Source organism: Epargyreus clarus, unplaced genomic scaffold (assembly GCF_041222505.1).
Source record: "Epargyreus clarus isolate Ecla_fem2 unplaced genomic scaffold, WU_Ecla_fem_2.2 ptg000016l, whole genome shotgun sequence".
Classification (NCBI taxonomy): Eukaryota; Metazoa; Arthropoda; class Insecta; order Lepidoptera; family Hesperiidae; genus Epargyreus; species Epargyreus clarus.
The window spans coordinates 5,541,585-5,567,862 of record NW_027332224.1 but is presented as its reverse complement, the minus strand read 5'-3'; the positions used below and the strand labels follow the sequence as shown (position 1 = coordinate 5,567,862).

General features: G+C 36.1%; 2 protein-coding genes and 1 long non-coding RNA gene across 3 annotated transcripts in view; all 3 read right to left on the bottom strand.

Moving 5' to 3' along the window:
* The window catches only part of LOC140748655 (uncharacterized), a 342,763-nt gene that overhangs the window by 94,196 nt on the left and 222,289 nt on the right, over positions 1–26,278 (bottom strand). The gene's annotated exons all lie outside the window — the stretch shown is intronic.
* LOC140748645 (uncharacterized) lies at positions 1,533–14,261 on the bottom strand. Its single transcript, XM_073081487.1, has 7 exons — positions 13,924–14,261; positions 12,650–13,127; positions 6,840–6,985; positions 5,449–5,582; positions 4,676–4,763; positions 3,862–4,064; positions 1,533–2,897 (listed from the first exon to the last, which is right to left on the bottom strand). The coding sequence occupies exons 1-7, from the start codon at positions 14,137–14,139 to the stop codon at positions 2,771–2,773; spliced, it is 1,392 nt and encodes a 463-aa protein (XP_072937588.1). The 5' UTR covers positions 14,140–14,261; the 3' UTR covers positions 1,533–2,770.
* On the bottom strand, positions 17,819–24,435 carry LOC140748677 (uncharacterized). Its single transcript, XM_073081523.1, has 7 exons — positions 24,120–24,435; positions 23,118–23,631; positions 22,249–22,394; positions 20,984–21,123; positions 20,057–20,144; positions 19,313–19,515; positions 17,819–17,966 (listed from the first exon to the last, which is right to left on the bottom strand). The coding sequence occupies exons 1-7, from the start codon at positions 24,393–24,395 to the stop codon at positions 17,840–17,842; spliced, it is 1,494 nt and encodes a 497-aa protein (XP_072937624.1). The 5' UTR covers positions 24,396–24,435; the 3' UTR covers positions 17,819–17,839.

The following is a 26,278-nucleotide window of genomic DNA, read 5'->3' as shown; positions in this document are numbered from 1 at the left end:
TGTCAAATTTTCATGAAAATAAGTTCTATTTTTATCAAAGTAACTACATTTTGATCAAAAAAGTTTGCAAGGGTATGTGAAGTTTACCAATTCGCACTTGGTCAACCGGTGGACTATGGCCTAATCCTTTTCATTCTGAGAGAAGACCCGTGCCCAGTAGTGGGACAGTAATGGGTTGATGATGAAATACATTATACAGATGAGACATTATTAATATTTTTCAAAGAATATTTTGAGTATGGTCCGTTGTATTTATTTTGAATCATCCATTTTTGACATAATAAAACGAAATACTCATTAAAAGATCTTTATTTACATTAAAAGTAATTTGTAATTGTATAATTAATAAATAAATTAGTGACTTTAATTTTAATTCTTATAAACTAAGAAGATTGTTGTAGTTTTCCCAGTTATTTGATATGTAGGACAGAAATAAGATACCAAGGTGAAGGGTAATTATTTATAAGTCTAGAGTAATATTGACCAATAGCATCAATGTATTGGTATTGTGATCAATAAAAACACAGGAACTTGTGATATTACGAATACAACATTCAGTTTTATTCGTAGGTTAGTAAACCAATAGCATTAAGACTGTTTGTCCACTGCACCGTCACCGAGCCGATACCGAGAACGAGATTATTTCGGGCCGATTTTAATTATATCCTGAGAGCGTTTTTCACATTATCCGATCCGATATCGGTATCGGACGCCGATACGATATCGGGGTAAGTAAAATGTATGAAACATGTACCTGCCTTTCACACTGTCCGTTCCGATATCGGATATCGGAGCCGACAGCGATGTGCTGGCGACACCATCGGACGCCCGTGAGCCGTCGGGCGATAATGTTTGTATGTGTGCTCTACGTGTATCTAAATTGTCTCTGTGTGCGTAGAGCCCGATGCGCGGCGGCCATTTTGAGCTTGTTTACTAGTTTGGTTGTCATCATGGCGTCGTCATCATTTAAATACGATATAATTACATTAATTGAACTGGTAGAATCTAAACCATGCTTGTGGGATAAAACTCACGAGGAATATAAAAATAAAATACTCCGAGACAATAATTGGCGAGAAGATTACACAAAATTATAACCCCAAAATTGTATCATAATGTGATAGTTTAATATAGGTATAATGTCTGTTTGTTAATACGCTTTTATTAGCTTCGGTTGTATGTATGTATGTATGTAACGGAATCTTTGAACGCGATTTTAACCAACTTTGAAATGTCGGATTAATTTGAATTTTTGTATACTTATCAAGGGCCGATGACAATGCAATAATATGAAAGAATCGTCCCGATATCCTTACTAGGACCTTCAGGATTCGCGATTGCAAATAATTGAATGTGGATTCACTCATACGAAAGTAATTAAAAAACTTTCTAGGTGCGTGTTGTAGCTTGCTAAAAAGAGTGTAAAATGCTCCCTCTGAATATCTAGCTTCCACAATAGGATGTATCCAATACTGTCTGTGAACAGATCTTTTTTTGCATCTCAAATATAAGAGATACAGCAAATAAAGTTTTCTATTATAGTCTGCCACGATGACCTGTCCGCACTAAGCTATCGAGCAAATGGCCGTATCGGAACGATTTTGTCGGAAATATGTGAAAATAGCACATGGTGTCGGCTATCGGATGTCGGCTATCGTCGTCCGACACCGATATCGGATCGGATAATCTGAAAACGCTCTGACGGCGATAGTTTGTCCACTGCGACCGATATCGGCGGTTTTTGTTCCAGCTGTCACTCGTGTGACGGCAGTGTATGGACAAGTTCCAATGAGTATTACATTGCCGGCACATCGGCCCGTCAAAATCTCGGTGCCGATCTAGCGGTCACGCCGATCTACTCGGAATATCGGCGGCCGGGATGACGGTGCTCAGGTGACGGACGTGCGGTGGACAAGCTGCTATAGTAAATGTATGTACGCTACTTCGACGCCGTCATTAATTATCAGTATCGGTGGTTGGTGGACAAACAGGGTAAGGTGGCGGTCTGATCACAATTAAATTCTCGAGTAATATTAACCAATAGAATCAAAACAGTCTGGTAAATTTGACCAATACCATCATTATATCATCATCTAAACACAAACATAATGTTGCTAGAGAATCCACAATAATCACTACTAATACACGTAAAGTTTTAGTTGATATACACAAATGGTATCAAAAACAAGTGAATATGACCAACGACATCAATATATATCATCTAAACATAAAGATTTTCACTTAATTGAAAATCCACAGTAATTAGAACTAATACACTTGCAGTCCAGGTAATATTGACCAATGATATCAAAACAGTCTAGTAAATTTGACCAACAGCATCAATATGAAGGTCTAACACGTAAACACTTATATTTTGGATAGAAAATCTAAGGTAATCACCACTACACGTAGTCTTAAGTAATACGAGTTTTACGATTGTTCAATATGATTAAAACAGTGTCTGGTAAATTGTAATAAGCACATCAAGAATAACACTTTCGATAAATAAAAATCCACGGTAATCACTTCTAATACACGTAAAGTCTCAGGTAATATTCAGTATCAACACTGGTAAATTTGACCAATAGCATTGATGTGACAATTTAAGCACATTATTATTTACATTTTCCAAAGAAAATCTACAGTAATCACTCAATATCAATACACATACTCTGGTAAAGTTGACCAATACGCAAAATCTCCGGTAATATTGGCCAACAGTTTCAAATCTCTGGTAATATTGACCATATACCAATGGTATAATAATCATCTATTTAATCTTAGCCAGTGCGGCCGGTATAAACACTTGGTACTTGAGCGTGTCTCCGCCCTGTTGTACGACCGCTCGGACTAACGTGAACGGATGCACCTTGTTGGTTACCACTAGGAACCGATCTCTGGAAGAAAAGGTATAGATTATAATAGGAATTGTGATTTAGTTGATTATTTTGTCATCATCATCATCAACACATTACTGTCCCACTGCTGGGCACAGGTCTCCTCTCAGAATGAGAAGGATTAGGCCATAGTCCACCGCGCTGGCCAAGTGCGTATTGGTAGACTTCACATACCTTTGAGATTTCTTTATTATTATTTTGTATTTAGGACTAATAAATAAAAGATTGTAAAAACGATGATGCATCCTATAAAGAATGAAATTTCACTAACACAGATTTTTAAGTGCAATGTAAATATTAACAAAATATGTAGTATGTCGGATTTGAATGGAAATAAAAATTAAAATAATAAAAAGTTGTGATCTTCGTCATGTCGTGATATTTTACGACGAAAATTAGGTTTGATTGATACAACTCTGTATTATATTTCTTAATATGATTTCTATTATTGAGTTGATAAAATTAATCCTCCGGCGGCACCACCGTCACACCTATTTCTGCCTAATAACAGCAGTATTAAACACAGGTGTGTTCTGGTTTTAAGGGTGTGGTAAGGGTGATATACTTATCCAAGGCATTCCAGCTTAGTCTTCAAGGGTAGCGGAGCATTTGTGGCCGACTTCAGGTGGGAATCAAATCCTATCTAGAGTTGATTACAGATATCCATGGGCGACAGAAATTAATTATCACTTGCTAAACGGCGAAGGAAAACATTGTGAGGAAACCTGCGTACCTGAGAGATTTATCTCTCAAAAAATCTCAAAGGTATGTGAAGTCTACCAATACGCACTTGTCCAGCGTGGTGGACTATGGCCTAATCCTTCTCTTTATGAGAGGAGACCCGTGCCTAGCAGTGGAACAATAATGGGTTGATGATGATGGGCGACAGAAGCCACTTACCATGAGACTGCATGCTCGTCTGCTACTCCTATATTATAAAATAAAATAACATTAGAACACTCACGGTCCCTTGCCGCCGTAGCTCTTAGAGAGCAGGCCGCACTGCTGAGCGCAGTGGTGCAACACCGCTCGCTCCTCGGTCGTGAACTCCGCGGTGAACACCAGGTCCGCGTCGAGGTCGTCACCGCGTCGCTTCATGAGCGCTAAGCCCGCTCGACGGAGAGCGAACAATCCGCCGCCTTCGTGGCCCAACCCCGCTCGGCTCACCTGCAAAATAAGATTTATAAATTTTTTAAGTATTTTTTTTATTTTCCTTAAGCATATATTTTGTAATATTATAATAATCCACATATCGAAAAATAGATATATCGAGACGTTTTACGCATAAAATAGGTGCATAGTTGGCGTTGTTAACAGTAAATTGGTTGTTAAGATAGTTTGAGAAGTGGCATTGTGAGCATTAAAGTGTAAGCCAAGGCATTGAAAGATAGAACCTTCTGTGTTTTGACTCTAGAGGAACCACTGCCAATTTCTGATAATGAGTGTTCAGATGCTGTGTTCTGGTTTGATGGCAAGGGAGACATACTTTTCCGAGGCGTTCCAACTTAGTCCTCAGGGGTTGCGACGTATCTGTGGCCGACCTTAGTTAAGAATCTAATCTTATCCGGAGTCCAAGGGCGGCAGCAGCCACTTACCATCAGGTGGACTGCATGCTCGTTATTTATAGCACATTTTTATTTTTAGCACGTTTTTCAAATTAAATTTTTAACATGGAACTCTGTGTAATTATGTATCCAGTGATCCCGGCATTTTCTAAGAGGTGAAAGCTAAACCACACTCCTATTACATATAAAAAGTAAAAACTAATAGTATATTACCATCCGAAAATTAGGTTTGATTGGCTCAGCTATTCCTTGACTCTCGGCACCAAGTCCTCCACCCTTCCACCCCATCAGCTTCATCATCCTGGATTTAAAAAAATGAAATATTATAGACAAAAAGAAAAAAAAAATCGTAGACTAAAGAAAAACATCAAATATCATAGACAAAAAGAAAAACATCAAATATCATAGCCAAAAAAAAAACTTTTAAATTAAAATAAACTCATTTGATTCCCAGCTAAGAAAACACACTTTACTTTTTAAAAATGTAAATTCACACTCCAAGTATTTTTCTAAATTTTCTCACTAAACCTTACAATTTCGAATTTCGCATAAACAATCAAAATTAAATATCATTGTCGTAAGGTAACACTCCAACATAACCGTTTCCGTTACAAAAATCGTCCACCAACACTTTTTTCTCCACAAAGAAGCATAACTACAAAAACTTGAAGGTGGTAGAACCCTTTGTGGTTCGACTCCGGCGGCACCACCGCCACACCTATTTCTGTTATAACAGCAGTGTTAGGCGCTGCTGTGTTCCGGTTTGAAGGATGTGGTAAGGGAGACAGACTTTTCCGAGGCGTTCCAGCTTAGTCCTCAGGGGTAGCGGCGCATCCGTGGCCGACCTCAGGTAGGAATATCTAATCCTATCTGGGGTCGATTACAGATGTCTGTGGGCGGCAGTAGCTTACCATCAGGTGGACTGCATGCTCGTTTGCTAGTTGTATATTATAAAAAAAAAAACTTAAATATAAGTGCAAACTTACTTCAACGCCACACTGTCTTCAATGGGTTTCCCAAACTCGTTCTTCCCTGACATATCGCTCATACTGATCCGCGAGTCATTCTGCGATATCCACTGCTCTTTCAACATCAGCGACACTGTGTTGCGGCGGAGGTACTGGAAACATTGAGTTTAAGTTTTAAGCTGGAAATAATCTGCCCCTAAGGGGTCATCCATGAATTACGTCACACGTTAAGAGGTCGAGGAAGGACATCTGTGACCAGGGCCGGATTTAAGGCGACCCCGGGGCCTCTACAATAGAGACGTCGGATTTTTTTTAATTCCGACTAGTAAACACTAGTAAAAAGAAATATATATCTTTTCCTTTGATATTTTTTTTTCGCTGTTTACCTTTATCTACAGTACTTTGTACAAACACGAATACTAGAAGAATCTACCTGCGTTTCATAATAAAATATTTATTGAAAAACTAAACTGAAAAAATTGTTCATTTTATTCGGAAAATAATTTGGGGCCAAGGGGCCTCCACTCCTTTGTTGCCCCAAGGCCTCTAGACCCCTAAATCCGGCCCTGTCTGTGACCGATTCCATACAAAACAGGTTCTATCTATTACTGGGTCTGGGTGTTTGTGTATTTGTCTATGTGTGTGTCCATGGCACCCACGACACAGGGAATCCTAGTGTGGGGCTGGGAGTGTAGAAAGCGTTTGTTTGTTTGTTTGTTTGTTATCTGTACCCTTACCAGGAGTTTTTACGTTTCGACAAATATGACTGTTTTGGTATTTGTTTACGTATTTGCCCATACAAATTCCGATCAGCGCCCCTAGCGGATCGTGTCAGAACTAGGAAATCGTATAAACGTAAAAACTCCTGGTAAGGGTACTGAATCCGATCAGACACGTTACGACTCCCGAGTACTAAGATAGACACCTCAATGTAAATGACAATGTAAGTCAATCATCCACACTGCAAACGCAAAACTGCTTCACGGTAAAATAAATGTCGAGGTGTTTTATTTTGTAGTCAAACCATACTAACTCTACCACCTTTCAACAGTGTTAAGTAAATATATCTTACTAAGCCTAGTGGTTGAAACTTCTGTCAATCGAGGGGTCCGAGGTTCACATCCCTCACACCTCTGATTTTTCAAAGTTATGTGCATATTAGAAATTAATTATCACTTTCTGTAAAGGAAAACGTCGAAAGGAAACCTGCACACCTGAGAAATGTTTCAAAAAAAGTTTTCAAAAGTATGTGAACTCTACCAATACATATTTAGTATTATTTAGCCAGCACGGTGAACTATGGCCTAATTCTTCATTCTGAGAATAGACGCGAGCCCAGCAGTGGGACAATAATGAATTGAATACAAGTCTTACTTAAGAATAACTTAAGCAAACTATAAGATACTTACATTCCAAGCAATTTTATAAGCGGAATCCTTAGCAGCTCCCTTAGGAGTCCCTTCAGCCCGCGCCAACTCCTTACCATTCACAGTCAAAGTGAACACTCCATCCTCATAACTTTGAGTCGCTAGCAGCTTACAACTTATGCACGAATCTGTAGAAATAAATCTTATCTTTATATATATTATATATTATATATATTTAATATATATAAGAGATTTCCACGTATATAGTCACTCATCACGATATCTCTGGAACCATTAGAGCTAAAGACTTGAAATTTGGTAGGAATATTCTTTTCACCGAGTAGAGGTCAGCTAAGAACGGATTTTACGAAATTCCACCCCCAAGAGGGGTTGCGGGGGTGTTAATTAAAAAAAAATCACATTTTAAAACAACAGCTCTTATAGGTATGAAACTTAGTCAGGATATTCTTTTTGGCATGTTTGAATTTACTAAAAACTAATTTTATGATATTCCACCCCCAGAGGGGAGTGCGGGGGCGTTGAAAATTAAAAAAAAAATTATCTTCCAAGGGGTTGACAGCTTATTTTAAATTTTATCATTTTGGAAGCCAGCACTATGAAACTTAGCCATTGCTTTACTGGTTAGATATAATAGAACTTTAGTTCTACCGTTTTTGGAAAATCAACCCTTATGTGGGTTAAATAAGGGTTGTAAGTTTGTATGGAATTCCCCCAGTTTTGATGTAAACTCTATGAAAATCGGTATTTGGGTTTTCGATAGAAAATAATTAAAAACCTATTTCACCATTTTTGAAAAATCAACCCTTAAGTTGGTAAAATAAGGGTTGACAGCTTAATTTAAAATTTGCCAAATTAAAAGCTAGCACTATGAAAGTTAGCCATTGCCTCACTGGTCAGATATAGTGGAACTTTAATTCTACCGTTTTTGGAAAATCAACCCTTATTTGGGTTAAATAAGGGTTGTAAGTTTGTATGAGAGTCCCCCAGTTTTGATGTAGACTGTATAAAAATCGGTATTTGGGTTTTCGATAGAAAATAATTAAACACCTATTTCATCATTTTTAGAAAATCAACCCTTAAGTTGGTAAAATAGGGGTTGACAGCTTATTTTAAAATTTGCCAATTTGTAAGCGAGCACTACGAAAGTTAGTCATAGCCTTACTGGTTAGATATAGTGGAACTTTAATTCTACCGTTCTCTTCTCACAACATTGCATTATGTTTGCAGATGACATTTCTATTATAATACAAGGAAAAAACATGCGTACCTACGAAACTGAAATACATAAAGCTCTGCATAAAACAATAGACTGGTTAACAATAAATAATTTAAAAGTAAACGTAGCAAAAACTAAATACATGCAATTTTATACCTCTCAAGGACGTCCTAAAGCACTTAATATTACATATAATGGCATGAAAATTGAAATGGTAGAAAGTGCAAAATTTCTGGGTGTTATACTAGATCACTCATGCAGTTGGCGTGCCCACATAGATGAGGTATGTACAAAAGTTAATAGCTTCGTCTATGCCTTGAGAAGAGTGAGCCAAACTATATCGCTAGAAGCGGCTTTGATGGCGTATAATGGTTATGTTAGCTCTACACTTCGATACGCAATTGTTATTTGGGGCAACTCGTCTGAATCCCTAAGAGCTTTCCGAATACAAAAAAGATGCATACGAGCTATCTTTGGTCTCGCACAAACAGACTCATGCCGTCCATTATTTCTGAAATACAAAATATTAACCCTAACATGTTTATATATTTTAGATGTCTGTTTGTTCGTCTACAAACACAAAGATCTCTTCCAGGAAGAGAAAAATATATACACTCGGAAAGCGCGGACACTGAACATCCATAGATTATATCGACCCATGACAAAACTATCATTGACTGCCAAAAATAGTTTTAATATGGCTATTAACATATATAATAAAATTCCGGATGATTTTAAAGGCCACAACTATATAAAATTCAGGAATTTAGTAAAAAATTGGCTAGCTAAAAAATGCTTCTATACGATTAAAGAGTACTTTGATGATAAAAACTGACATAATTTTCCTAATTTCCTTATTATTATTATCATTATATAATGACTTGATTATTATTATTATTGGTTGTTAATTTCGACATAATTGCATTCGTATTAATCTAAATAGCGGTTACTTTTAATACTTTATTATTAATCATAACATTTTATTTAAGTTTGACATGTGTAACACCTGTAAAGGTAGCATTTAATTGAACTGTATGTATTGTAGGTCAATCTATTGTACTAAATGCTTTACACAATAAAATAAATAAATAAATAAACCGTTTTTGGAAAATCAACCCTTATGTGTGTTAAATAAGGGTTGCAAGTTTGTATGAAAGTCCTCCAGTTTTGATGTAAACTGTATGAAAATCGGTGTTTGGGTTTTCGATAGAAAATAATTAAACATCTATTTCACCATTTTTGGAAAATCAACCCTTAAGTTGGTAAAATAGGGGTTGACAGCATATTTTAAAATTTGCCAATTTGAAAGCCAGCGCTACGAAAATTAGTCATTTCCTTACTGGTTAGATATAGTGGAACTTTAATTCTACCGTTTTTGGTAAAACAACTCTTATTTGGGTTAAATGAGGGTTGTAAGTTTGTATGAAAGTCCCCCAGTTTTAATGTATACTGAACGAAAATCAGTATCTGGGTTTTCGATAGAAAATAATTAAACACCTATTTCACACATATTTATTGTTTTTGGAAAATCATCCCTTAAGGTCGTTAAATGGGGGTTGGAATTATATTTCAAACTCCGTTAATTTTGAAGCAAGGACTATAAAAACTTGCATTTGGCTTTCCTGTTGAAAATAATAAAACTTTTTTAACACCAGTTATGGAAAATCTAACCCTAAGTGGGTAATATAGGGAAAGTGAAAGTTTGTTTAGAAGTAAGCCGATTATGAAGTAAAGACTATGAAAATTGGTATTTTGCTTTCTGGTTGTAAATAATATATCACTTATTTTTCCATTTTGTGAAAATCAACTCTTAATGTCGTTAAATAGGGGTTGGTACTTTATTTTATAATCCGTTAATTTGGAAGCAACCACTATGAAAAATTATCATTGACTCAATGAAGCATCTGAGTCACTGTTTTTTTAGATCAACCCTTAAGACGGTTATAAAAGGGTGTATGCATTATGTTTACACATCTGTTTTAGCATTTTGAGCAACACAACAATCAATCCCATTAGGATACTATAAGTAAAGGAAGTTTCTTTAAAAATCGTTATTGAAGTTACTTCCTTTGGCGTGTCTGGAAAAAGAACAGAGTGCAGAGAGGTTTAGTGTAGGGCGAAATTCCACGAGCCGTCGTAACATATATTTTAACATGGGAATGTATTGCACGTGTTGAAGTGTAGAACAGGGGTTTTTTAGGGTACCTAAAGGATAAAAACGGAACCCTATTACTAAGACTTCGCTGTCTGTCCGTCTGTCCGTGTATCGCAGGGCTCTATCTCTGGAACCGTAATAGATAGACATTTGAAATTCTTACAGAGGATGCATAACGGTGGCCGCTATAACAGCAAATGCTAAAAAAAAAAAGATGAAAACAAAAAGGGGTTCCCATACAACAAACTGCTATTCGATATTTTTCCAACTAACTTTTGAACCGTCAGAGGTAGACAGTTCAAATTTTTACAATGTGTGTATTTTAATGGCTGCTGCAATATTAAATACAAGAAATTAAAAAAAATGAAAATGTTGGTTGTACGGAGCCCTCCAGGTGCGGGTTTGACTTGCACTTGGCCAATTATTAGTAACGTGCAGACCCGCGGGCCACACGGGAAGGTCGCGGGCCACACACCACCCGTAGGTGTCGGGATGGCGACCGCTGCTGTTGAATATTAGCTTTCAGAAATTTGCTGATAAAGTATTTATTGATGCATATGTACATATAAATGTTTTTGAAATTCTACTAAGGAGGTAATAGAAGTGTATGTATACGGGAATCTTTTAGGTTCGAAATTTCAGATAACGTCTATTCAGACAAATACACGACAACGTCGTCCACGGTGCAAATTTCACTTACGATAATGCGTAATTTTATTCAAATTAGTCTACATTTTGGTATACTGATTAGGTACATCGCAACTACTTTGGACACACTGCGTGCCAACATTTTGTCCTGCCGTGGGGTATGGTTTTGGTTATGCGTGGATTAGTGGTGGTGATGTGGTAGATACATTGACCTTGGATTAAAATTTTGGGCTAGAACAGGGCTACAGTATCCCCTGCCTGTCGTACGAAACTAAAGGGGGACTTCTGGAGTTGCGGGCGGCAAGAGCTCCCACTCTAACCGCCCAGCCAGCGACTCTGGAAAGAACCACTGTATGTAAGGCCCCATATAACATGGATGATTCCTATGGAATAGTGTAAATAATAATTATTGTATCCTACATGAAACTTATATTTTAAAGAAAGTTTCATTACAGTCCACTAATTTGAGTTTTAGTGTATGTTTCTGAAGAAAGCTTGACCAATTTAGGTACACAGTGACGAAAAAAAAGCTTTTATTAATTAAATATTACTTCTCCTACTTTATCGTTAAAATTGTTAAAGGTACAAATTTACGATTACAGTTATTTGTATGTCATATCATATTTTTTTACGCGAGCGAAGCCGCGGGTTCTGCTAGTATATATATATCTTATGTGCGTGTGTATGTCACTGAACTCCTCCTAAACGACTGGACTGATTTTGTTGTGTGTGTTCAAGAGGACTTGAGAATGGTTTAGATTCACAATTTAGTCCATGGGAAAAGGTTTTTTTTTAATTGATTTTTAATTCGTAAGTAGTTATAGAATCGGAAACTATGCATTTGATCAAGTGATGATCTTTAGCAAAGTTGTGGTCCAAGAGCCCACGACGGTTTGGGAGTTGGTAAGACCAATTTTCGACAGATGGCACCACTGTCATTCCGTTTTATGTATGTCATATTATTTCTTTAAAATGCGGGCGAAGCCGCGGGCACCACTAATCTTATATATAAAATTCTCGTGTCACAATGTTAGTTACCATACTCCTCCGAAACGGCCTTACCGATTTTCACCAAATTTTATATGCATATTCAGTAGGTCTTAGAAGCGGGTACTATCTATTATTCACACCCATAAGTGATAAGGGTTGTTCACCCTTAACATTTTTTTATTTATATGGCAACACAACGTTTGCTGGGTCAGCTAGTACAAATATACCTAATATTTTTATAACACACAAGTAGCAGACGAGCATGCAATCCACCTTATGGAAAGTAGCCACTGTCTCACATGGTTATCTATATTTAACCTCAGATTAGGTTCCTACCTAAGGATGGCACATATCAATACCTTAATTCGCAAACCAGCCAACTTTTGTTCAAAATATTTTGATTTCGTTCAACTCCATTTATTATCAAAATAAATAAAAAAAACATTTTGAAAAAAAGTGAAGTTGGCTGTTACCTCTGAGGACTAAGCTGAAACACTTTTGCTGCTGCTTATTTTATAATGTAGGAATAGCAGACGAACATGCAGTCCACCTGATAGTAAGTGAGTTCTACCGCCCATGAACATATGTAATCAACCCTTGGTAAGATTAGAGTTCTGGGGTGAGCCACAAATAGGTTGCTACCCCTGAGGACTAAGCTGGAAAGTCTCGGAAATGTATGTTACACCCACAACACCCTTCAAACCAGAACACAGCAGCGCTTAACACTGCTGTTATAAGGCAGAAATAGGTGTGGCGGTGTTGCCACCTAAGTCAAACTACATTTTGTTAAAATTGCTAATATTAAGCGGTAACAATACTCACTCATAATATTAGACGCCACATCAATCCAAGGGCGGATAACGAGAACAAATTTCCCATATTCCGTGTCAAACATTTTCTCATTAAACAATCTAGAATCCAAACACTTAACTTGAGACATTTGTTTCGCATAGAACAATTTCCAATTCTTAACTTTCGCATCATCGTTTTCTGGTGTTATTATTGTTTTATTTTCGATTGGTTGAGTGTCACTTTGTTCCGTTACTGGTTGTTCAAAATCAGAAATATTTTGATCTGAATCCGATGAAATGTTACCACTGTTTTCGTTACTCAACGTATTATTTGTTTTGTTATTAGTACATTGGGGCACGAAGTTTATTTTTCTAGTTTTACTAGGAGATGTGTTTGTGTCTTTGCTTTTCCGTTTAGTGCCTCTAATATAGTCTCCCGCGGCATCAGATGCTGATACGAATGTTCGTTGCACTCTGGTTTTTCGTTTTTGCCTAAATTCTTTGGCTATCTGAAATGATAATGTTACTGTTTTTACTCAGATTTCACCTCTGATTTTTCAAAGTTATTTGCGTATTAGAATATAATTATCACTTGCTTAAAAACGGTGAAGAAAAACATCATGAGGAAACCTGCACACTGAGAGATTTTATAAAAAAAATTTCAAAGGCATGTTAACTCTACCAATACGCACTTAGCCAGTGCGGTGGACTATGGCCTAATACTTCCCATTCTGAGAGGAGGCCCATCAGGTCTGGATTTAGAGGTCGAGAGGCCTTGGGGCAACAAAGCAGTGGAGCCCCCTGGCCCCAAATTATTTTCCATATAAACTATTTTTTTAGTTGAGTTTTTCAATGAATATTTTATTGTGAAACGCAGTTAGATTCTTCTAGTATACATGTTTGTACAAAGTACTGTAGATAAAGGTAAAGCAGCAAAAAAAAATATCAAAGAAAAAGAAATATTTCTTTTTTTTTACTAGTGTTTACTAGTCGAAATTAAAAAAATGAATCCAACGTCTCTATTGTGGAGGCCTCGGGGCTACCGCCCCGGTTGCCCTCCCTTAAATCCGGCCCTGGTGCCCAGTAATGGGGCAGTAATGGGTTGATGACAATGGATTAATCCACAAGATTGTAGCCTATTCAACTATTATTGTTCGCAAGTTCGCTTGCTTAAACGGCGAAGGAAAACAACGCGCCAACATACCTCAGAGATATTTGAAAAAAAAATTCCAATCACTCTCTTGTAAAGTTCACGAAATATCGCTCAGTCAGGGTTGCTTTCAAGCGGGAATCGCAAATACTTACATCACCAGACAACATAGCGATCTCCTGCATGACTTCGACCGGGTACCGGCACCCCATAAACTCCATATTAGTAAACACACGCGCCAAACAAACCAGTCTCTCTTCCGAGTAATCATTCTGCCATTTAATCATAAATGCCCTCCGTAATTCCCACTGATCGGCGCTCTCGTGCTCTTCCTTGTACTTGTCTACGTCCCAGTTCGGGTTAAACGACATTTTTGAGATGATAGCAGCTAATTTTCAGTTAAAATTATTATAATATTGATATTCATTTTCGGTAAATAATTTCGATTTTTCACGATGCAAGTGTCAAATTGTCAATTCGAGTGACAACTGTCAGTGGCTGATATGACTCATATGACCAGAAATGATGTCAACTTAACAAACGTTCAGAAACTGTTTACTTTATTAAATAGGCTGTTATTGCACGACTCATGATGCGAAGCATCAGAGAGTGCTTTACGATCGAAAAATTTTTTTCGCTTCATTTTGGCGGCTATTTTTATTATTATAGCCTTGATAGTTCACGGAATCAAGATATTTTGCATACTATTGTCGAGATAATTTAATGGAGATTAATTCCATACTTTTTAAAAATTGATTTACTGCAATAGAATTGGAAAAAAACACCAAAATAGGTCAAAAAAATTTCCTGTCCGTCATGTGTGAAACCTGAAAACACTGTAACTTGTGAAAAAATCCATCATTTGAGTTAATTTTTTTTTTTTTTAATTCTAATCGACGATTGTAGGTCACTGAATGCGAATGATTAATTAATTCAGTGTCGTTTAATTGCAATTAATAAAAAACGAAAACTACAAGACTGTATATATCTATAGATATTATGTACATTTATTCCACCAGGGGCGCTTGTGCAGTACTTTCTTCCTACTACAGCTGTTTTTGCGGCAATAGGGAATATGCACATTTTTATTTTATTATTTTAAACCACTTATTACATCGTTTTAACATAGTAAAAAATATAAACAATTTTATTAGTGTTTGAAATATTTTTTTAAAAATTATTTAAAGTATCAATAAAATTTAACACATTTGAACGCCGCCATTTTACGCGCTCTTTGAATGACGTCACGTAGCGTGATTTGTTTTGATAATGATGATAACTGTATGCACATAAAGGTATTATTAAACGTTTTCAGGTTTCATCGCTATTTACATCATGGGAAAGGCTAAATAACCACTTTATAAATATTTCCTAGAGTTATTGTGCAACCACTACTATAAATACATTATATAGTGTTTTTTCCTTTGCAAAAGATGCGAAAATACGAAAAATGTAGTGCAAGATTATAGGAAACAGATAAAGTATCTCCAAAATCGCATTAACATTTGCATTTACTCTAACAAACAATAATTTTAGGTAAATAATTTTAAAATATTGCATTGATCATCTACTTCGTTAGGTACTTATCGACTTCTACATCAAAGGCTATCATTTGAAACACGCAAAATACATTATAATCTATTATAATTTACAATATTATAAAGATAGGTGATAGGCAGTAGCCACTTACCATCAGGTGGACTGTATGCTCGTCTGCTACTCCTATATTATAAATATTAACAAAATAAGTTATGATCAATTAAATATTTCTGAATTAAATAATACTAGTTTATTCATTGTCTTATTCATAATACCAGTTTATTCATTTTCTTATTCATAAAACCAGTTTATTCATTTTGCATATTTTAGGTAAATAGTCCGATTGTACTTTGACAAAACTACTTTCAATCATTGTTTTTGATTATTCCTAATAATACTATGTAAAAAAATCGCAATAGGTAATAAATAACACTGTAGGAATATAGACAAAAACAATTTTCCTCTCAAACAGTTTGAATATTGACGCCGATAAACATCGTAATACGCTATGTGACGTCATTTTTCGATTCGACCAATGGGAATGCGTTTTGCAAATTTGAATTTCGCGCGCATAATTTACGATTTTTGATTAAAGTTTTAAACAATTTAATACGAAATAAAGAAGAAATAATGGTTTAGATGTAATTTCAGGACCGTAATGTACCAAGGAAAAAAATAACAAGCAAATCTAAATCACATGCATATTCCCTATTAATTTTGAACGACTTAAGTTTTTTTTTTTTATATTTCATAATTAAATGAGCATTATGAGTCGTGCACTTTTGGATTTTCCAAACTTTTTTTAAATGCTCTATATTGCGTAAAATTCTACGATAATTTCATTTAAAAAAAAACGATATCATTATTTAGGACTTCGAAATTCATATATTTTAATCTGAAATTATGTTTTTCGTGTGCATGTACAATCAATAACTTTATAATAGCAGTTATCGCATCGCAATCCAATTAAAAACTTTAAATATCCTATCCTCGAAATTCAGTACAGTGTAAAAACTGTCGCACATATCGTAAAGTAGAGTAAAAAAAATCTGCCCACAATTTATTAAGTATTTATTTATAAATTATTTCCATAATACATACATACTTATTTACAAAACATAAAATTAATCTCTGGTTAAATAAAACAAGAAATAAATAAAACTGTACACTATTAAAAACTTATATACAGAATGTACACGTATGAAAAATAAGTAAAAAAATATTTTCACATTTTACATCCTATTATAATTTTAAAATTCAAACACACTGACTATTTTTCACATTAATATAAAAACTCTGGAGATTCATGATTTCATTATAATTGTTTTACATTGCCTTTGATTTCCACAATAACACACATATTATTACATAGGATAAGTTTGTACGGCTCTTATTCACATAACTTTGCACACACCAAGAGATGGCGCCACATTTTTCTGAATCACGCTATCGAAGTTTTCTCAACATCTTGCATATATACGAGCTCCGAACTGAGACTATCGGAACACGGCTCCAACTACCTTTTCCAAAACTAATTAAATATCTATACTAATATTATAAAGAGGAAAACTTTGTTTGTTTGATTGGTTGTAATGAATAGGCTCAAAAACTACTGGACCGATTTTAAAAATTCTTTCACCATTCGAAAGCTACATTATCCACGAGTAACATAGGATATATTTTATATGAAATATATTTGATAAATAGATTTTGAGGCGGTACAAAGTTTGCCGGGTCAGCTAGTTTACAATATAATAATTAAAATAGTCCACTTTGTAGATAGTTTAGACAACCATTATCGACAGTGGCGCCACTGCCACACGCACAACCTTTGTCAAAATATAATATAATGATACTCGTAATATAACAGTTTTCATATGACATACTTTCCGAGACTTTCCAGCTTAGTCCTGAGGGGTAGCGGCGCATCTGTGGCCGAGATTAGGTAGGAATCTAATCCTATCTCGGGTTCATTACAGATGTCCATGGGCGGCAGTAGCCACTTACCATCAGGTGGACTGCATGCTCATCTGCTACTCCTATATTATAAAAAATGTATATATATAATAGCTGACCCGGCAAATGTAGTGTTGCCACATTAAAAATATATTAAGGGTGAACAACCCTTATCACTTAAGGGTATGAAAAATAGATAGTAGCCGATTCTCAGACTTACTGAATATGCATATAAAGTTTGGTGAAAATCGGTAAAGGTAATTTTGTACAAAGATAGTCTGAGAACCGAGAAAGGACATAGGATAGTTTTTATTCCGGAAATCCCACGGCAACTAGGGATGGCGATCTAAAATCGATTAATCGGAGAATCGATCTTTTGGACCCAAAACATCGATTATTTTAATCGATATTAGTAAGGATTGAATCGTAAACTATGCATTCAATCAAATGACGATCTTTAGCAAAGTTGAAGGTACGAATTTTTAGTTTTATGTATGTTAGCATGTTAAATTATTTTCTTTTAAACGCGGGCGAAGCCGCGGGCAAAAACTAGTATAATGATAATATAATAGTTATTTATTTCTTATCAGCTAGTGCAGCCGGTATATACACTCGGTACTTGGGCGTGTCTCCGCCCTGTTTGGTGACCGCTGGGACTAGCTTGAAGGGATCCACCTTATTCGATACCACTAGGAACCGTTCTCTGTAAGAAACAAAGTAATATGCATAAGTTATAATCAATTATTCTGTTTTTTCTCCCTAATGAAAGTGGTAGAACTCTTTGTGGTTCGACTCCGGCGACACCACCGCCACACCTATTTCTGTTATAACTGCAGTGTTAAGCGCTGCTGTGTCCAGAAGCCAGAACACTTAAAGAGAGACATATTTTTCCGAGGCGTTCCAGCTTAGTCCTCAGGGGTAACGGTGTATCTGTGACCGACAGGAATATCTAATATTATCTGGTGATTACAGATGTCCAGGAACGGCAGTAGCCACTTACCATCAGGTGGACTGTATGCTCGTCTGCTACTCCTATATTGTAATAATAAATTAGGGTCAATGATTTAACGCCTATAGCGACGATCTTATATTAACATGTGTCTAAACTGTCTAAAATTACGATACATGGAGTACCAAATATTAATAAAATTGAGCTTGAGGGCTCTCCCCTCTTAGTCCGCTAGAGTACCGAGGGCATAGATTAGTAAAGATACTTCGCCGCCTTGAAATTGAATGAAGCCGCAAATGGCTTATTATAGTAAGTTCTTTTTTTGAATTCTTGACAAATAAAAACATTTTTAGAGAAAATTTACGAATAAATAACTAATACTGCGTAATTTACATAATAAATAAATAATTTATAATAATAATTTCGAATATTTTAGGGACATTTTAGCACGGAGACGTGGCAAAACTTTTTTTTGCAACTATTTCAATTCTCAAAACTGGGTACATTTTCTTGTTAGGAGTGAGTAATCTTTACTAATCTATGACCGAGGGCCATAAAAAACAATACTCACTCTTCCTTCATCGCACCACTCGCTTAAGGATGAGGTTCCATCCTCATCAACTGGCGGTCCTCAACGGTTCAGCTTGCATGGTCATTTTTGCCACGTACGTGCAAAATGTGGAATGAACTTCCTCCTGAGGTATTCCCTCAGGACTATGACATGGGGCTCTTCAAGAGGGGTGCAAAAGAGCTCTCCTTCAAAGCCGGCGATGCATTGGCGACTCCTCTGGTGTTGCAAATGTCCATAGGCGATGGTGACTTCCCTTCAGGTAGCCCGTCTGCCCTATCATTAGGTTGAATATATAAAAAACGAGCTTTTGCCCGCGGCTTCGCTCGCGTTACGAAGTAATATTTTCATCCCCTATTTTATCCCCTTGGGGGTAGAATTGATCAAAATCCTTTCTTAGCGGATGCCTACGTCATAACATCTACCTGCAGGCCAAATTTCAGCCCGATCCGTCCAGTGGTTTGGGCTGTGCGTTGATAGATCACTACGTCAGTCAGTCACCTTTGAGTTATATATATTTAGAAATACTCACTGCTCATTACTCCCATAGCTCAGAGACTCTAGGCCGCACCGCGTCGCGCACTTGTGCATTATCGCTCGCTCGTTCGCCATGAAGTTCGGCGAGAACACTAAGTCCCCGTCCAAAGCGTCGATGTGACGTTGCATCAGCGCCATACTGGCGGTACGAAACGCGGAGAAACCGCCGGTTTTGTGGCCGATCCCATTGCGGTTTGCCTGATGATGATAAATTGTTCAAAGATGGTAAAAAGCAGTGATAGTCTCATTATCATCATCATCATCATCAACACATTACTGTCCCACTGCTGGGCACGGGTCTCCTCTCAGAATGAAAAGTATAATTAATTCGTGAAACAAAAAAAAATGTCAAAATGTCAATGTGAGAATAAAATGTCAAAGTGTCATTTTATAAGAAAGTATTGTAGTTTGTGAATTGTATGTGATGTATCAAATGCGTGGTAGTGTGTGTAATGTGTTTTGTATTGATTTAATGTACTTTCTATGCATTATTTAAAAAATATTTTAGCATTCTGCACTTCTTCAGTATATAAACTATAACTGTGGCAAATTTCATACTCGTCCGTCCGCGTAATTTTCGTAAAAACACATACAAAGTTATTACTTCACTTATTAATTATACTTCTCATTCTGAGAGGAGACCGTGCCCAGCAGTGGGACAGTAATGTGTTGATGATGATGATAATAATTCAAGTTACATATTTTTATAAATTTAAGATAATACAATAATTAATTTCACCTTTTTCGAATTTGCTTGAATCGGTTCAGCTATTCCCTGACAATCAACCCCCAGCCCCCCACCCTTCCACCCCATAAGCTTCATCATCCTGAAAATAAAAAACATTTATTTATTTATTTATTTACATACAAAAGAAGTTATATTTCTTAGGCGACTTCTCGCAACTCGTCAAGAGATGTCGCTACACGTTTCTGAATCACGCTATTGAAGTTTTCCCAACAACGTGCATATATACAGGGTCCGAACCGAGACTGTCGGAGCACGACCGTTGTCCGGACATAATATTATTAGTTATTTGTGGTTCCGCCTTCCCACACTGTGTCGCGCGCTAAATCACCTGCTCCGCGCACACTTGCGACATTGAACGCGCTCATGGATCGTTATCCGAACTGTGATGTGCTTGCTGATGACTGGAAGCTGATCATGTCTGTATGCTTGGAGTTTGTCTGTATGTTAGATCTGTCTAGTTAGTGCAAGTGGCCTTGGCCGTTCTAATTAGATCAATAAAATAAATAAATAAATGATCACCTGGGCTAGGTGAGAGCTACAGAGAGATCTCCCGTCGACAAACTTCTTGACGTACGTAACTATGTAATTATTATACAAACGAATAATCTGATTGTTTCAAAATGTAGCACTTTTTCACTCCTACAATTTAGACGAATCAAACGTTACCTCATATGGTAAACTTTATTTTATTTTTAGTATTTGTTGTTATAGAGGCCACCATTATGCATCCTCAGTAAACATTTCATGTGTCTATCTATTACGGTTCCGGAGATATAGCCCTGTGACAGACGGACAGACGGACAGACAGCGAAGTCTAAGTAATAGGGTTCCATTTTTACCCTTCGGGTACGGAACCCTAAAAAAGTAAACAAAAGACACCTACACTTTATATACTACTACTACATTCCGCTGACTTACTTCAACGCAACACTATCTTCCATGGGTATAACCTTGTTATTATTGTTACTGGGCAAAATATCATGATTGGAGATGCATGTGTTGTTCTGCGCTATCCACTCTTCCTTTACCATCAACGATACTACATTATGTCGCAGGTACTGCAAAAGAGAAAGACATCTATAATAAAAAATCTCAAAGGTATGTGAAGTCTACCAATACGCACTTGGCCAGCGCGGTGGACTATGGCCTGATCCTTCTCATTCTGAGAGGAGACCCGTGCGTAATAGTGCAACAATAATGGGTTGATGATGAATGATGATAACTGCAATAAAAACATAATTTAAATATAAGAACAGCTGTGTTCTGGTTTGAAAGGTGTGGTAAGTGTGTATTTATCCGAGGCGTTCCAGCTTAGACCTCAGGGGTAGCGGCGCATCTGTGGCCGATCTCAGGTAGGAATATCTAATCCTATCTGGGGTTGATTACAGATGTACATGGGCGGCAGTAGCCACTTACCATCAGGTGGACTGTATGCTCGTCTGCTACTCCTATATTATTAAAAACAAAAAGGTATTTCGATATTATTTCGTTGCTAATTTTTGAAATAACGATATCTGAATAGTCAGGTGCACCTCGTTGGCGTATTGAAAGTCAAATGGACACGAAACGTCTGAGTACATCCGAACGCAATCCTAACATCCTAAGAACGCAAAGTGCACAAGCGCCGATGAGCCGATAGGTTCGGCCGATTTCTGGCCAAAACTGTAAATGCGGCCACTGTTCCGGCCGAAATTATATAGGGTGTAAAACTTGGGTAAGTTTTTTAATGAAACTTCTCCGGTGCGCCATAAGTCGCAAGAAACAACTACAACAAATAATCTTTATTTGCACACCACAATACAAGGAACACATAAAATAATATTAGAGACGGTATACAAAAAGGCGGTCTTATCACTAATGAGCGATTTCTTCCTTAAATATATATGAGAAATGAAGAAGGTAAGGTGTACACAGAAAGCAGAAAGTATATAAATAAACTACACATATATCTTATGTAAATGGTATTACATAGGTATAATAGGTACACTAAAAGGAAATACGTCTTGGAGAAGAAGGATAAAAAGAGGAGGAAATTCAATTCAAAGCAAGTAATGAGCCTTGACTTTTTTTTTGAAGAAAGTCTTATTGTAACTATTTTTGTAACAGAAACAGTTACATTACAGCATAACATTACGATCAAACTCCAAGCTATGCTACTTCAGTATTCAAAACCAGATACTTACATTCCAAGCTATTTTGCAAGCGACCTCTTTGGCGTTTTTCTTACTAGTGCCCTCCGCGGACGCCATCACCTTACCATTCACGGTCAAAGTGAAGGTTTTCTCCTTATACGTTTGTTTCACTGACAACTCACAGTTTTTACACGAATCTATAGAAAAAATAAAATTTGTGGTGGATTTTTTTTTTGTTTAAATATGACATGTTTCTTCTCCATAACGAAACACCTTGTGAAGTGGTGGTAGTTGTATTGACATTCAAAAAGTGCTCTGTAAAGAACCTATCTTGAACAAAAAAAAATTTATTTGATTTGACATTTCAGTTTTTAAGTTTCTTACCTAAGTACGAGTTGAACATGGTTCCGTACCACCAAATGTTAATTATTTTTATACATTTTATTATTTTCAAGGATACTTAGTTATATGATATAATGCTATCTAGCCAAGTATAAAGAAACACCGATACATCTATTGCTATATTCGACGGACAGACAGCGGAATCTTCGTAATAGTGTTTAGTTTTTACCCTTTGAGTATGCAACCCTAAAAAAAAAACTCTTTTTTTTTATAATATAGGAGTAGCAATGGAGCATGAAGTCCAGGTAAGTGGATACTGCCGCCCATGGACGTCTGTAACCCCAGGTAGAATTATATATTCCTATCAGAGGTTATCTGATGCGCCACTACTCCTGAGGACTAAGCTGGAATGCCTCGGAAAAGTATGTCTCCATTACCACACCCTTCAAACTAGAACACAGCAGCACTTAACACTGCGGTTATAACAGAAATAGGTGCGGCGGTGGTGCCGCCACAGTCGAACCACAAAAGTTTCTACCACCTTCATTTAAAAGAGACTCATATTTAAATAAACGCACCTATAACATTAGATGCTACATCGATCCAGGGTTTTATAACGAGAACCAATTTACCATATTCCGTTTCAAACATGCTCTCGTTAAAGAGTGCAGAATTCAAACACTTTACTTCTAACATTTCCTTAGTATAGAACAACTTCAATGTTCTTTGTTTTGGAGTACTTTGACATACTAATCTATTAACTTCAGGTTCCAAAATCAAAGTCTCATCTGATTTCGTTTCAATTTCCATTTCCGTTATGTTTTGTTCTGAATCACATACATTATTCAAGTTTTCGTTATTCAATGTTTTTTTCACTTCGTTACTTTGTGCAACGAAATTGATTTTCTTTGGTTTTTTTCTTTTACTATGTTTTTTAATTTCGTTTGTGTTATGTTTTCGTATTTTATTTGTGTTTTTTGTTTTCGGACTTTTTTGTTTTGGTCTCTGAATGTGGTCGGCCGCAGCTTCTGATGCTGAGACGAATGTCCGTTGTAATCTGGTTTTCCGTTTATCCCTATATTCATTTGGTATCTGAAATAAAATGAGGCATAATTAAAAGCTCTTGGTATTTTTATATATCTTATGGCATCTGTGCCCAACCAAAAGTAGGAAAATCTAATCCTATCTGGGGTTGATTACAGATGTCCATGTGCGGCAGTAGCCACTTACCATCAGGTGGACTGCATGTTCATCTGCTACTCCTATATTATGTATCTATATTTAATAGGGTGCCAATTAATAATCCCAGGAACTAATTTGGGGAGGTTGGGGGTAGGAGCTTCTTGATGGCAAATAAAAAGTAAAACTGATTACCAACTTCAATTTTTAAATTTACAGGTGTACAAAAATTTATTATCAATTTCAAACAGTGAAGGGAAGCATCATAAAAAAACCGACACCTTGGAATTCTAAGAAAAAATCCTAGGTGTTAAGTAATCCGCACTTAACCACCATGGTGGACTGTACTCTGAACTCCTCTCTGAACCCAGTGAGACAGTAATGGGTTAAAAACAACTTACATCACACGATAATTTCGAGATTTCGTCCATAACTTCGATCGGATACGTGCACCCCAGGCACTCAATATTTGTAAACAAGCGCGCCAAACACACCAGTCTCTCTTCTGAGTAATCATTCTTCCATTTAAGCAAAAATGCTTTCCGTAACTCCCACATATCGTCACTCTCATGCTCTTCTTTGTACTTATCCACGTTCCAGTTCGCGTCGAACGACATTTTTTGGTCAACGCCGGCTACATTTAATTTATGATTATTGATAATAAGCTTTGTTTTCATTGGATTTTTATTTATATCACGATACTAAACGTCAAATTCTGGTGGTAACATTTTTTTTTAATACAGTCTTTTACGGCCTTGGGTTCTTGCCTTTCAGCCAAGGCGATAAGATTGCCACTGTCATGATGTTAATATATAGTTTGTACCTGGTAATTGAAATAATCTAGCATAATATTATCTAATACTCTCACTGTGTTTTATATGTATTATTAAACATATTTTTATTTTATTCACTTGGAAACAAATTTCCATTATGTTATTGCCTTTATACAGTAAGTGTAAAAAAGGAAAGGGTAAAGATGAGATACCATACTCTTTGGGGTAAAGGTTAATAGAAATATAAATACAAGCGCTGTACAAGTGTACATAGGTAAATAAGTATCATCAAAAATGTATCACATTTTTGATAATTTTAATATTCTTAACATTAGTAATAAGAAACTTATTTTCTTTTTACTTTTAATATTTAATAATACTTATTTGCTATATGAAATCTACTTAACATAAATGTAAACAACACTTTATCTCATAGAGTATTATTATATACAGGGTACTTTCTTTATCTGGTTAAAAATATTGTCCGATAATAATGTATTGAGCAAGGTAACATTTTATTAAACTTTGAAAAAGGGATGTGACTTGGCGGTGAAATCGATTTTTATATTAATCGTTTTTTTTTACCAAATAATAATCGATTTTCCAAAAATCGATTTGTTTACTAAAAATAATCGATTTTAAGAATCGATTTTTTGATAAAATAATAAAACAACTCAACTCAATAATCCAAAGCTACTAGTATGTATGAAATAATTATTTATTATACGAATAAAATATTTTTGAAAAGATTGGATTCTTTATAATTCAATCTTGTGTTATGATAATAAATTACTATTACCATAGAAAAGTAAACTTGGTTATCTAGCAATCAATCATCTCTATAAATACTACAGTCTTTATTTGTTAATTGAAATTAAAATAAAAGCTTACTAAATGTAAATAAACAAAAACAATTCACTTCGTTCATGAAAACAAAAAATTAAAATTTTCAACTAACGATTCACTAAAGTTCTTTTGAGCAATATTTACACTTCGCAGTTTTAATAGTTGTACCATTGTTTTTATTATAAAGTAAGCCCTCCAACAACTTTTTGGTTGTTTAGTTTTTTTTTTTCTATGTATGATGGACCATGTAACTTTATTAACTGAAAAATATTTACAATTATAATAAAATAAACTATAAGTAAATATTAAACAAGTTATTTACAAAATTTACATATATACAAAAATGAAAAACAAAAATATAAAAACAAAAACACTACCATAAAAAATTGTCACCATCACTGTCTTTGGGCAAGGTTCCTAAGACGCTGGCAGCATTTCCTCTCTGAATTGCTGTACCAATTCTTTGAGCAAAATGCATGCCAGCTCTCGGGTCCCCAGAGACGTCGACCAAACGAGTTGACAGCTGTTTAAACAACTGCCAAGCATCCGGACCCCATGGACCCAAAGTTTCAACACCAAACGCCACAAATATATAGTTATTGCATAAACTAATATATTTACGACGCTTGGTGTTTTCAGCAGTAGTAGCCGCCGCCCCCGCGCCAGAGGAAGACGCCTGGAGGTGAGAAGGAGCCAGTGTGTCGACACACGTAGCGTCCCACACTAGCATCCTCCCCCCCTTCCAGGGTATTAACGTCATACCGTCATACGTCATACGTTGTTTAGTTGACATTTTTATGCAAAACACCACAAGTAATAAACCGCAAACTCACTTGCACACTTAATCAACGGGCTATATTGTCAAAATTATTAAAAACAAAGTTTGAAGTTAAACGGGGAAGAAACTTTTAAATCCACCGTCTATGCAAAATATCAAATGA

What these genes read in the sequence shown, in the direction of transcription:
- LOC140748677 (XM_073081523.1), bottom strand. Translation starts at nt 24,395, where the DNA reads ATGAAAACAAAGCTTATTATCAATAATCATAAATTAAATGTAGCCGGC. An exon ending in TCTCGAAATTATCGTGTGAT is followed by an intron (nt 23,632 to 24,119) that starts GTAAGTTGTTTT and finishes ATTTTATTTCAG; the next exon opens with ATACCAAATGAATATAGGGA. An exon ending in TGTAGCATCTAATGTTATAG is followed by an intron (nt 22,395 to 23,117) that starts GTGCGTTTATTT and finishes TTTTTTCTATAG; the next exon opens with ATTCGTGTAAAAACTGTGAG.
- LOC140748645 (XM_073081487.1), bottom strand. Translation starts at nt 14,139, where the DNA reads ATGTCGTTTAACCCGAACTGGGACGTAGACAAGTACAAGGAAGAGCAC. An exon ending in TCGCTATGTTGTCTGGTGAT is followed by an intron (nt 13,128 to 13,923) that starts GTAAGTATTTGC and finishes TTATCATTTCAG; the next exon opens with ATAGCCAAAGAATTTAGGCA. An exon ending in TGTGGCGTCTAATATTATGA is followed by an intron (nt 6,986 to 12,649) that starts GTGAGTATTGTT and finishes TTATTTCTACAG; the next exon opens with ATTCGTGCATAAGTTGTAAG.